The following is a 13,887-nucleotide window of genomic DNA, read 5'->3' as shown; positions in this document are numbered from 1 at the left end:
GTGGGTGACATGAGCTTAGAAACAGGCAGGTCTCTGGGCTGGTTCTTCTGTAACTCTTTGTGTGACCTAACGTTTTCCACAACAGCCTGAGGCTTGTTATCTCCCTCCCATCACGCCCTCCCCATCTCTGGGGCAGTCTGTTTGGACACCTTTCGAATTTCTTTGGCTGCAGTACCCTTTTGGCTTGGGTTATACCTTTCCTTCTGCCCCTGGAAGCCCTACCCCTGTCTTTTTCTCTGTCTATACCTGTCAGACTCTGTGTCTCTTCTTTTCCTCTCCTTTTTTTTTTTGGCTTTCTTCCATCTTGCTTAACTTCCTATCTCCGTCTATTTGAATCTGACTCCTCACCAATCTCTGTTTCTCTCTCCTTCTTTCTTTTCATCCCCCTCTAAAGAGACCTTATTTGTCTTGTTCATTCTTTCTTCCTCTCTTCTTATGTCACTCTCTCTTTTTCCTATCTCTTATTCTGTTTCTCTCCTTTCCCTCCTTCTTTCTCCTCTCCTCCTTCCTTTTCCTCCTCTCTCTCCTCTTATTGCCCCTCCTCCTCCTTCTCCTTATGTGGCTCTCTCTCTGTGTTTCTTTCTCTCTTCCTCTCCGTGTACTGTCTGATGTTCACCTGCTGTCTGTCTTTCTGCCACTGTCCCCCCATCTCTATCCTTCAGGGTGTTACCTCTTTGTCCCTAACTTTGTTTCTCCGCCTCATTATCTTTGTTAATTATCTGTCTCGGTCCTTATTTCCCTACATCTCTGCCTGTCTTAAAACAAAATAGCAGGCCGGTCGCAGTGGCTCATGCCTGTAATCCTGGGACTTGGAGAGACCGAGGCGGGCATATCGCAAGGTCAGAAGATCAGGGCCATCCTGGCTAACACGGTGAAACCCTGTCTCTACTAAAAATAAAAAAAATTAGCCAGGCAGCATGGCACACGCCCATAGTTCCAGGTACTCAGGAGGTTGAGGCAGGAGAATCACCTGACCCTGGGAGGCAGAGGTTGCAGTGAGCTGAGATTGCGACACTGCACTCCAGCCTGGGCAACACAGGAAGACTCCGTCTGAAGAAGGGAAAAAAAAAGAAGCTTAAGATAGCAAAATTTAGAAAAGACATTGATCCTCAAGCCATCACCCCATGTGTTCCTCACTGTCATTGAAGATAAAATGTGGAAGGAGGTCACTGTACTGCACAAAACCAGGGGCTGGGCCAGGACCCTGGATCACTGAAGTCACTGATGAAACTCAAGACTGGGGGGTTGTTTCTGGGGCCTTTCATGGATGGCGCATGTTAAATTAAATTAAATTTGGCCTAAAGCGGCCTCCCTGCATAACAAACTGTAATGTAACTCAACATGTAAACAAACTGCAATGTAACTTGAGAGTATATTCTTGTAACAAGTAACCTTGGACAATCAGAGCAGCCAAGCTTCAGCCAATCACAGGCTGCAAGCTGCCCAGACATGCTCAAATAAGGCAAACACAGAGCTGTAACCAATCAGGCTGTTTCTGTACCTCAGTTCCTTTCCCTGTGGATAAATAGTGCCTGACCACATTGCTGGGTGGAGCTCTCTGAACCTTTCCTGGTTCCATGTGCTGCCCAATTCATGAATTGTTTCTTTGCTCAAATAGACTCTGCTAAGTTTAATTTGTCTAAAGTTTTTCTCTTAACCAGCCAAAGAGTGGAGGAGGAGAACTGGGACGAGTCAGAGCACGTCAAGACCTTCTTCACCTCCCCAGTGCTAGACCATAAATCCAAACTCCTCCCACAGCCTTCAAGGTCCTGCCCAGCTGAGCCCTTTGTGTTATTCCCTTCTGCAATCTACTCCCAAGGCTCACTGGACTTCCTGTAGGTTCTCAATGGTACCGTCACGTTTCCACCTTTGGCCTTTGCCCTTGCTGTTTCCTTTGCCTGGAACACACTTTGCAATGGTTGATTGACGCCCACCCATGAACATGTTAGCTTGGAAGCCATTTCCTCTGGTAAGCTTTTCCTTACTGACCCACCACAAGATTAGCTAGTATTCCCTATTTTGTGCTCCCAAAGCTCCCTTTAGAGCACTTATCACAATTATGTCTAATTATAATAATAATTGCCCTTGTGAGCATGTCCTTTGTGCCAGGCAGTCCTAAGCATGTTGCAGACATTCATTCATTTCATGAGATGATTATTTTATTATTATTTGATGAATGCCCATCTTCCCTGCTGGACTTTAAATTTCCTGGGGCAGGAACCCTGTCTCTGTGTGACTTGTTTGATGCATTATCTTCAGCCCCCAGTACAGCACTGGGCTTACGGTAGTGCTCAACAGATTTTTTTCTTTTTAAGAAAATGAATTCACTGAGGTTTAGAGATGTTAAAATACTTGCCCAAGGTCCTGCTTGCCCAGATGTGCCTTTGGGAATGTAATCTTCTTTCTCAAGCCTCCTTACAGGTTTGTAGTGAAGATGGAACAGGATAAGGCAGGTGAAGCAATCGGAATATATTAAGTACTCAATTAATAAGGACCTGTCATTGTTTTTCTCAAGTTGAGGTTAGTACTTGCCCTCTGGTGTCTGGGAAAGATACTGTGGGTCCAGCTTACCTAAGGAGAAGGGGATAAAGGCTTCATTCTTTTTCAGTGCCCCATTGGCATCCAGAAAGTGGTCAGGATTGAAGGCGTCTGGTTTTTCAAAGTAGTGTGGGTCATGGAGAGCAGTGCTCAGGATGAGAAATACTTCCGTGTCCTGAGGGAGGATCACAAGATCAAAAGATATTGGCATTCCCTGCCCACCCTCCGCACACACCCCACAAAAAAGAAATACAAAAAACAAAAACAACGGGACTCAATTAAGAAGCTAACAAAAGGTTGAGTTTAGGGATTAAGAGAATCCAGGATGCCCACACAGGAGGGATATGGGGGTCCAGCCAGTCTTACCTTGGGGATGATGTACCCTCGGAAGCTGGTGTGTTGGGTGACAATGTGGGGCACACCCATGGGGAGAAGGTCGGCAAATCTCTGAATCTCATGGATGACTGCCTCTGTGTATGGCATTTTGGCTCGGTCCTGAAGCTCTGGAGGGCGATGTGGGCCAATCACCTGTTCAATCTCCCTGTAGACTCTCTCTGAACAGAAAAGAAGACCAATGAATCTCATTTTAAAGAGGCATTTAAGGCCAGGCATGGTGGCTCACGCCTGTAATCCCAGCAATTCCTTGAGGTCAGGAGTTCAAGATGAGCCTGGCCAACATGGCAAAATCCCATCTCTGCTAAAAATACAAAAAATTAGCTGGGTGTGGTGGTGCACACGTGTATTCCTAGCTACTCAGGAGGCTGAGGCAGGAGAATCACTTGAACCCAGGAGGTGGAGATTGCAGTGAGCCGAGATAGTGCCACTGCACTCTAGCCTGGGTGACAGAGCAAGACTCCATCTCAAAAGAAAAAAAATTTTTTTTTAAAAGAGAGCTTTTAGCAGGGACACTACTTTCTATTGACCAAAGAAAAACCTATAGTAAAGGATTAGATCCTTGATACCCCTCAAAGTAATCAGCATGGGGTGAGGGGAGGAGGGAGGAAGCAACAAGAATTCTCACTGTTTTAAATCTAATGAATATTATGGATCCTCTTCCCACATGCACAGGTACACACACACACATGCACACACACAACACAATTTTGCATGGAATTTCAGATTAAGAACTCCAGCCTGCAAACCTCTCAAAACACCCTCTCTAAGATGAGTAGAAAATGAACTAATATTTACTGTGTTTATAATATAGGTGAGACACTATTCTTGGTCCTCAGGTATATAACAGTGTAATAGAACAATAGATGAATCCATGAAGAACTGGACAGATAAATAAACACATCAATCAATCAGTCAATAGATCAATTCATGGATGGAAAGATTGATGAATAAATGAACAAACTAATAAATGGATGTGTATATTTACTTATCAATTAATAGATGGATTGATTAATTAACCACTAATGAATGGTCCTTAGACAAAGAACTCAATGAACCCAGCTAATGAATAATCACATGAATGGCTAGATTTATGGAAGAGCAAGTGAATAAGTAAATTAGTGAAGTATGAGCAAATAAAGGAGTAAATGAAAGGCTGGATTGAATGATAAATAGATCAGAGTTGAATAAACGAGTGAATTATTGTGATAAATGAAGGAAAGCATGGATGGATTAAGGGTGAATTGAAAGGTTGACTGATGGAAGGATAAGAGTGAAACCTAGTTCATAGAAGGATGGATGAATGCATGAATGAATGAATGAATGAGCCAATAAATCAATGAGAAGTAGTCCATCAACATATCACTGTTTCAAAGGATCAACTTGTGGATCAAGTAATCCAAATAAATCAATGACAGTATATGTCCTTAGATGAATCATAAATGAAAGAATCAGTAATTATACATTCTTTAATTAATGAATTAAAGAATGAATAGATGAAAAGATAAGTGGATGGATCGATTTTTAAGTGATGGCACAGGAAGTCAAATATTGCATGTTCTCACTCATAAGCGAGTGCTACAAAATGTGTACACATGGACACAGAGAGAGGAATGATAGATAGTGAAGACTCAGAAGAGTGAGGGAGCAGAAGGGGGGTGAATGATGAGAAATTACTCAATGGGTACAATGTACACTGTTCAGGTGATAAATACCCTAACAGCCCAAACTTGACCACTACAAAACCTATGCATGTAACAAAACTGCACATGTACCCCCTAAATTTGTACATCATGAGGTCAGGAGATCGAGACCATCCTGGCTAACATGGTGAAACCCCATCTCTACTAAAAATACAAAAAATTAGCCGGGTGTGGTGGCAGGCAACTGTAGTTCCAGCTACTCGGGAAGCTGAGGCAGGAGAATGGCGTGAACCCTGGAAGCGAAGCTTGCAGTGAGCCGAGAGCATGCCACTGCACTCCAGCCTGGGTGACAGAGAGAGACTCTGTCTCAAAAAAGACAAAAAAAAAAAAAAACAAAACCAAAAAACAAACAAACAAAAACCTTAGAACAAAAAATCCTTAAGTGATGGAAGAAAACAGCGGGAGAACGCATGGACAGATTCTTCATGCGTCCATGTATCCAACAGAATTGGCTTGGTTGGAATCTAGCCCCGAGCCTACAGTGATCCCGGAATAGGAAGCCAGCAACCCCTCTCTCATCCAGGTGGTACCCATAGCCCCATTTCTGCAGCCCAGAAGACCCCCTTGACTGGCTGTCCCTGGCCCACCTGCGACATGAGGGTATTTGAGCATGAGCAGGAAGCCGTAGCGGAGAGTGGTGCTGGTGGTCTCAGTGCCAGCAAAGAAGAGCGAGAGCGTGTTGAGGATGAGGTTCTGGTGGCTGAATTCACTGTGTGGGTTGGATTTCTCCTGCGTCCACAGTAGGGAAGGGAGGGGAGGGTCAGGGGAGGCTGTAGCCTTGCTGTGCACACGCCTGTCTCCCTGGCTGCCCTCCGTTTGCCTAAAGGTCTTTGACACTATCTGGCCCAGTTTGCTTTTCTCTGTCCTCTACGCGTCCAGCCGCATATCTCTAACTCGTCTCTCTCAGCCTCTCTTTACTCTGCCTGGTTCTGTTTTTATCTCTCTCCACATCTCTTTGATGTGTTTCTCTCTTTTTGTCTCCCAGTCTCTTTCTGCCTCTGTGAGTTTTTTCTCTTGTTGCTGTATTTTTGTCCCTTGCCCCGAATTCCTTCCTCAGCCAGTCTTCTCTCTCTCTCTCTCTCTGTCCTTCATTCTGTCTCCCCACCTCCCCTCTCTCTCCATCTCAGTTCCTCCTCCCTATTTTCTCCTTCCTTTCACCTCATCTTTCTTTCCTTCCTCATCTGTTCTCCTCCCTTTCCCTATTCTCCCCTCCCTAGTCTTTCTTCTTCCCTCCCCATCTTCCTCTTCCCTACCTTTTCTCATCTCTCCATCTTGCCCTCCCTCCCCTCCCTTCCTTTTTTCCTCTCCCAGACCCCACTTTTTCCATGTGGAGCAGGTAGGTGTCAATGAGGTCCTTGGGGGCGCTGGGGTCCAGGGTTTCACGGTGCTTCTCCACACTGTGGCCAACGTAAGCATCGATTTCCTGCAGGTTTTTGTAGACTTGCCTGTGTGGCCCAGGAAAGTATTTCAAGAAGCCAGAGAAGAGCTCAAACAGCTGCAAAAAGAAGGGGTGGTGAGGTTTGCCTAGGGCTGAGCTAGCAGGTCACAGGGAGAGAGCCCCTCCTGGGCCCCAATCCCTCCATGGGAACCCCACTTCCCCACTCCCCTCTGTCTCTGAACCCCTCACTCACTGACTCTATGTCTCCTTTGATCTATCTCACATTTACCTCTTTCTGCATCTTCCTCCCTCATCCTTCTGTCTTTTTCTTGGCCTCTGCCCCATCTCCCTGTCTCTCTCCTTTCTATCTCTCTTAGTCTCTGTCTCACCTCCTTTTCTCGTGTGCCGTGGATGTTCACCTCACCCCCACCCTCCCTCTCCTTCTCCCTCTCCCTGACCTGGCCGAATACAGAGCTGACAAGTGAAAAAGTCTGGTAGAACAAGTTCAGCATCTTCAGGAACTCTTGATCTTGGTAGTGGAATCGTTTTCCGAAGACAATGGAGCAGATGATGTTGGCGGTAATGGACTGGAAGAGGAAGGTGGGGTCCACGAGGGCTCCTAGGAAGAAGCAGCAGGTCAAGGACACAGACTGAAGTGCCTGGGGAACATCAGGCTGTCGCCCTCTGTGTGTGATTGTCTGCCATCAGCCAGTAATGGTAAACATGAGAATAACCATAACAGCTAATTATGCACCAGCACTTCACACGTAATTCCACTGAACTCTCACTACAACAATGTGAGGCAGATGCAATTTGATTATTAGCTCCAATTTATAGATGGGCAGACAGAGTGGTTGAGTAATTTGACCAAAGTTGCACAGCTACTCATTACTGAGGCCGGGATTTAGACCCAGGCAACCCAGCTATCGAGTCCATGAAGCCGGTTCTCACTCTGCACCTCCTCTCAGGCCCCACCTCTGACTCTGGGAGCAAGTATGGTTAAATCCCAGGGGTAGGGGCTGGGCAGAGTAGGTGTTTAATCAATTGCTTGTATAAATTAAAAAGCCCTGGGTGGGCACAGGGGTCCATACCTCTAAACCCAGCACTTTGGGAGCCTGAGGCAAAAGGATCAGGAATTCAAGACCAGCCTGGGCAACATAAGGAGACCCTGTCTCTACAAAAAAAAATAAAAAATGTAGCCAGACATGGCGGCACATGCCTGTAGTCCCAGTTGAAATAGTCCAGGGGGCTGAAGTGGGAGGATCACTTGGGCCCAGGAGTTGGAGGCTGCAGTGAGCTATGATCATGCCACTGCACTCCAGCCTGGGTACAGAGTGAGACCCCGTCTCTAATTTAAAATAAATAAAAAACCATCTTTCCACCCCTACTTATTACTCCCCCTTAATCTCTTCTTTCCACATCTAGGGCTCTCCAGTCATCTGGGCATTATTCTGCACTTGTTAAGTGATACTTGTATACACCAGGCTCAGCACTGGCCCCAGCTGGAGGGAGGGTGGTCTGTGAGCACGCAAGAACGTCAGGTTAGTGCAGCCTCTCTCTGGGTCTCATTTGCCTGTCTTCTCTCATTCCTCTGCAGACCTTTCCCTAAGCCTTGTCTGTCTGTCTCTCTAATTTTCTCTGCCTCAATTTCTCTTTGCCTTTGTTTCTTTCTGTCTCTGTGTGTGTATATTTGTCTCCTCTCTGTCTTTTTTTATTTTATAATTATTATTATTATTATTATTTTTGGAGATGGAGTCTCACTCTATCATGCAGGCTGGAGTGCAGTAGTGTGATCTTAGCTCACGGCAACCTCCATTTCCCAGGCTCAATCGATTCTTCTGTCTCAGCCTCCTGAGTAGCTGGGATTAAAGGCACATGCTACCAAGCCTGGCTAATTTTTGTATTTTTAGCAGGGATGGGGTTTCACCATGTTGGTCAGGCTGGTCTTGAACTGCTGGCCTCAAAAGATCCACCAGCCTCAGCCTCCCAAAGTGCTGGGATTATAGGCATGAGCCCCGTACCCAACCTATATCTGTTTGTTTTGGTCCCTCCGTCTGTCTCTTTCCTCCTGCCTGTGTCACTGTTTCTTCCTGTCCTTCTCTTCAGTCTTCTTGTCCCTGTTTCCCTATAGCTCCTGGGTCTCTACCTCCACACGCAGCCTCTGCATTTACGTCCCAGAGTCTCTTGAGAAATTTTGATAAGAGAGATGGTAAACACCTGGCATGAATGAGATGGAGATGCCGGCCAGAGACCCTTCACCTACATGTCCCACAGACACCAAGTTATGGAGAACTCAAAAATAACCTAGTGATTCTTTGATGACCCCTCCAGCTGCACCCAGGCAGAACACCCCACCTGGCCTGTCTGCTCACTGCCAGCTCATCAGCACTTCACCCAGGGCAAGGAAAACACAGGTCATTATTTGTTAAATGTCTGTAGTTTTTTTCTTTTACATAACTTCTGTTTCTGACTTTGACAGACACAATTGATCCATGAAATTATATGTCTTTGAGGGTTTGTTTGTTTGTTTGTTTGTTTGTCTGAGACAGGATCTTGCTCTGTTGTCCAGGCTGGAGTGCAGTGACACAATCACAGCTCACTGTGGCCTCAACCTCCTGGGCTCAAGTGATCCTGTAGTCCCACCTTAGCCTCCTGAGTAGCTGGGACTACAGGCACACACCACCATGCCTGGCTCATTGCTTTTCTATATTGTGTAGAGACAGGATCTCATTATGTTGCCCAGGCTGTTCTCCAGCTCTTGGCCTCAAGCAATCCTCCTGCCTGAGCTTCCCAAAGTACTGGGATTACAGGCGAGAGTCATCACATCCAGCCTCTTTGAGTAACTCTTGGACATTATACACCTGGCATCTCTCTCTTTCCCTGGCTCTCTGTGTTTCCCTCCTGCCCATCCCTGTCCCTCTCTATTCCCCTGTCTCTCTCCCTCTCTGTCCCTATCCCTCTGTCTGATGGTGTCTCCAGTTTCGTCTGTCTCTGTCTCTGCCCATGTATACCTCTCTGTCTTTCTATTCCCGTGCCTGCATCTCTCAGTGTTCCATTGCCTTTCTTTCCTATTCGTGTTCCAGGACTCACCCTTGGATTTCCGAAGCTCCTCTATCAGACACTGAGCCTCCTCCTGAATCCGCTCCTCCACACTCCGCTTTCCCATCCCGAAGTCCCTCATGGTGGTCACAGAGAATCGCCGAAGCACCTTCCAGCGGTTTCCATTGGCAAAGATCACACCTGGCGTGCAGGGGAGGTGTGGGTTGGTTGGAGAGGAAGTTGGAAGAAGGCTCTGAGTCCTTCTTCCCCCCATATACTCCCTTCCCTGATGCACCCCCAACCCGCCCCCTCCCAGTGCCTCTGAGGCCCTCACCATATCCCCGGAAGAATGGGTCGACCATGGCGATTTTTCCCCGGCCAGAGAAGGCCTCAGCCTTGTCCACCAGGGCCTCCCGTATGGCCTGTACTCCACACAGCATGACCACGGGCCTCGGTCCCAGGTGTACCGTGAAGACGTCCCCATATTTCTCTCGGAACTGCCAATCACATCCACACCAGGGGTGGCTGTTAGTCAGCAAACACCTTATTTGTAAAACCATCAAAATACTTACATACCAGATTGGTAATTAGCCCCTCCCCAACATCCGCCTCCCCAGGCTGCCCTTTCCCCTGCCAGGACCCAGCAAGTAAGGGTTAATAGTTAAGGGTGTCCAAGGAAGAGAATACAGTCATGGGTTCTTAGTTTCTGTTTCTGGTTGGGCCAGTAAAGCCCCTTCCTCATCCTTCTTTTCTGTGTATCACTGGAGGCAGAAACTGAAAACCATGGCTTCAGGCTGCTAAAAAGCTAAAACAAAACAAAACAGAACAACAACAACAAAATAATGCAGGTTGGACAAGCTTAGGTTAATGGGTGGCCCAGCCAGGGTCTGCTCTGATTGGCTTGTGCCCTAAACAGTAAAGATGGTTGATAAAATATGATTAATATCACCCCCACCCCATACTTCTTATGATCTGTGGTTTTGCTTTTTGCAGTTTCAGTTACCTGCAGCTAACCGCAGTCTGAAAATATTAAATGGAAAATTCCAGAAATAAGCAATTTGTAAGTTTTAAGTTGTGCATCGTTCTGAGTAGAATGATGATGTCTTTCACCATCCATTCTGTCCCACCCCAGACATGAATCATCCTTTGTCCACCATGTCTGCACTGTGTATACCACCCCCCCATATAATGTGATTGTATAGGAAAAAAAAGAGTATGCATAGGGTTCAGTATTATGTGGGGTTTCAGGCATCCACTGGGGGTCTCAGAACATATCTCCAGTGGATAAGGTGGGATTACTGTGCAGCCACTTGGGGAACTGCTGGGCAGTATTTCCTGAAGCTGAACAAATGGGTACCCATGAAACCAGCCACTTCACTCCCAGGTACATGCCCAGCAAAAATGTGTATGTGTGTTCACCAAAAAATGAACAAAATATTCACAGAAACTTTCTTAATAAAATGCTCATCAACATAGATATAGACAAACAGTGAGGGTTCTCACAATAGAATACTATACAGCAACGAAAAAGAACAAACTACAGCTACACACGATAACGTGGCTGAAACTCACATGTATAAAGTTGAGTGGAAGCACCTAGGCACAAAAGAGTCCATGCATCATAATTTTACGTGTATGAAGTTCAAACACAGGGCCAGGCGTGGTGACTCACATCTGTAATCCCAGCACTTTGGGAGGCTGAGACGGGCTGATCACGAGGTCAGGAGTTTGAGTCCAGCCTGACCAACATGGTGAAACCCCATCTCTACTAAAAATACAAAAATTAGCCAGGTGTGGTGGCTCTCGCCTGTAGTCCCAGCTACTTGGGAGGCTGAGACAAGAGAATTGCTTGAGCCTGGGGAGGCGGAAATTGCAGTGAGCCGAGATCGTGCCACTGTACTCCAGCCTGGGCGACAGAGCAAAATTCAATCTCACAAACAAACAAAAACAAAAAAGAAGTTCATACACAGATAAAATCAACCCATGATCAAGATGGTAGGCGGATAGTGACTAGAAAAGAACAGGGTGTGGGGTTTCAGGGTATTCTTGCTACTTGGCCTGCATGTCAATGACATGAGTACGTTCAGTTTGTGAAAATTCATTGACATGTGCGCTTTTTACAGTGATGTTCAACTTCAATAGAAACTTGACATAAAAGTCATAAAATTTGTTAAGTTTACTTACAAATGCCCTGGATTGATCTCTGCAAAGCCCCTTCACTGGACTTCTGGACTACATGCTTAGTCCACTTAACAATTGTTTCACTGCCCCACAAGCCAAGGTAACCCCACTAAAATATAAAATAATTAATATCCATATGCTCACCAAGGCCTACAATACTCCCACTTTGCTGAGAATAAGATCTGAAGTCTCCACTGATGGTTCACATGGTCCTACATGACGTGGCCCTATTACCGCTCTGACTTCTCCTCCCACTCATTCCTCCATGTGTTGTCTGATATTTTTCCTGTTTCAGGATTCTTGCAGCCACCCCTGCCTCCTTCTAGTGCCTTCCACCTGAATCTTTCATTGTCCCTGCTCAGAAAAAAAACAAGACAGTCTTCCCCTAACCACTCAATCTAATGTAGTTCTCATCACTTTCTGAAATATCCCCCTGCTTTAGTTTAACCGTAGCTCTTGCCCACCTAACATTTCCTTATCTGTTTATTTTTTGCTTATCTGTCTCCACCAATGGAATGTCCATAAGCACAGTGACCTCATATGTCTTGTCCAAGATGCCACATCATCAGTTCCTAGAATATTTCCTGGTACATAGAAAGTGCCCAGTGAATTGTTATTGGACTCGTGAATAAATGAATGAGTGGATCAAGGTAGTTGCCATTTAATGAGCACTTATTTTATACTAGCTGTATGCAATATCCCATTTAATCCTCACAACCACCTTAGGGGCACACATTCTCATTGTCATGATCTTAATTGACAGAAGAGAAAACTGTGACTTAATGCGTAAGAGTTGAATCTGAGACACGAGCCCACGTCCCTCTGACTCCAAAAGGAATCTGGAAGCTTAATTGGGAAATGGAGAAGCAACAGCACCACTTTCCTCAGCCTTGACACACACTTGCTCATGCCCTCCCTCTTTCCCCCACCCCCAAGAGATGCAATCATAATAGACGGTGGCGAATACCTAGAGGATCCTTAGAAGGTTTATGAAAGAGTTTTAGGGAGTGTGTGAAGCCTCACAACTTTATGCAAACATGTATATGCCTATTTGGAAAAGAGGGGGCCACAGCTTTAATCAAACTCTCAGAGAATTTCATAATCCACAAATTGTTTAGCAGCTTTAGTCTAGGAGGGCTTTGGAGACAGACCTCCTGCTGGAGCTCAGCTTCCCCTTTTCCCAGTGGTGTGCCACTGGACACGTGCTTTCCCCAGGCTGAGCATCACTATCGCTACTTTTTTTTGTTTGTTTGTCTTTGTTTGTTGTTTTTGAGATGGACTTTCACTTTTGTTGCCCGAGATGGAGCGCAATGACGCAGTCTCGGCTCAGGGCAACCTCCGCCTCCCGGGTTCAAGCAATTCTCCCGCCTCAGCCTCCCGAGTAGCTGGGATTACAGACATGTGCCACCATGCCTAGCTAGTTTTGTGTTTTTTAGTACAGACAGGGTTCCTCCATGTTAGTCAGGTTGGTCTCGAACTCCCGACCTCAGTTGATCCACGCGCTTCAGCCTCCCAAAGTGCTGAGATTACAGGCATGGGCTGCCACGCCTGGCCACCATCCCTAATTCTAAGATGAGGGTAGTACCTCATCTTGTCCACAGGTAGTTGTAAATGACACCTGGAAAATCCCATGACAACACAGATAATTCCCAGACACATTACTCTAGTGAGAAAACTAAGTCCATTGATTCACATGATTGTGTGATACTCTTGTCACACGTGGAAAATGATGAAAAGAAAACAATAGGCACTTGGGACCTTCACCTATGTGATGCAACTCTATTTGGTGGGCAGGGATCCCCAGATCAGCGACCCCCTACTGAGGGCCAGGCAGCACTTTGCAGGCCCTGGCCGACTGCCAGTTCCGCTGAGTCAGGCTTGGAGCTTTCACTCACTGACTCCTTCATTTGTTCCTGGACACATATTTACTAAACGCCTATTGTGTGCCAGGCACTATGTTCAGCTCTGTGGTGAGTCCTCCCAGGCCTTCCTTGTCTGAAAGTGTGAGGGAGAGCTCAGCCACAGGATCACAGGTAAATGCAGCGTTGTCAAGGACACAGGCTCAGTAAGGAGGGGCAGCTGGTGTGTGAGAGCCTATGGTGGGGACCTGGGGGTCAGAAAGTCTTCTCAAGGGAGCTGCTGCCTTCCTGGATAGCTAAGGAACCCCAATAATGAGGAATGGAGACTGTTCTTGCACTGACATTAACCAAGATGACCCACCCACATCCTCAAACAACAACAACAACAAAACAAACTATTTGCCCCAAGTCCTCCCCGTGAGAAAATGGAAATCTTTGCTACAATAAAGGAAGGGAGAGGGTCAAACATGGCTATTCAAAACTTATCCCAATGCTTTGGGAGGTTGAAGCAGGAGGATTGCTTGAGGCCAGGAGTTCGAGAACAGCCTAGGCAACATAGTGAGACCGTCCCCCAAACACATCTCTACAAAAATAAATAGTGGGGCATGGTGGCTCATACCTGTAGTCCCAGCTACTCTGGAGGCTAAGGTGGGAGAATCTCCTGAGCCCAGGAGTTCAAGGCTGCAGTGAGCTATGACTGTGCCATTGCCCTCCAGCCTGGGTAACAAAGTGAGACCCTGTCTCTAAAACAATTAAAATGAAAAAATTCTTTAATATCATTCCTGACAAGCCTCCA

The 13,887-nt window shown here is 46.3% G+C and overlaps 1 protein-coding gene across 2 annotated transcripts in view; it reads right to left on the bottom strand.

The window, feature by feature from the left end:
* Nucleotides 1-13,887, bottom strand: part of LOC101179527 (cytochrome P450 2B6) — an 80,624-nt gene that overhangs the window by 3,061 nt on the left and 63,676 nt on the right. For both annotated transcript variants that reach the window (XM_030795856.1, XM_030795855.1), the window contains exons 2-8: nt 9,386-9,548; nt 9,103-9,252; nt 6,471-6,631; nt 5,953-6,129; nt 5,222-5,363; nt 2,905-3,092; nt 2,572-2,713 (exon numbers count right to left, since the gene is read on the bottom strand). In XM_030795856.1, the coding sequence (XP_030651716.1) occupies nt 2,572-2,713; nt 2,905-3,092; nt 5,222-5,363; nt 5,953-6,129; nt 6,471-6,631; nt 9,103-9,252; nt 9,386-9,548 (1,123 nt within the window). The remainder of the gene's footprint in view (nt 1-2,571; nt 2,714-2,904; nt 3,093-5,221; nt 5,364-5,952; nt 6,130-6,470; nt 6,632-9,102; nt 9,253-9,385; nt 9,549-13,887) is intronic.

Source organism: Nomascus leucogenys, chromosome 17, assembly GCF_006542625.1.
Source record: "Nomascus leucogenys isolate Asia chromosome 17, Asia_NLE_v1, whole genome shotgun sequence".
In the NCBI taxonomy this organism is placed as follows: Eukaryota; Metazoa; Chordata; class Mammalia; order Primates; family Hylobatidae; genus Nomascus; species Nomascus leucogenys.
Note: the sequence above shows the minus strand (reverse complement) of the source record. Positions and strands in the feature narration are given on the sequence as shown.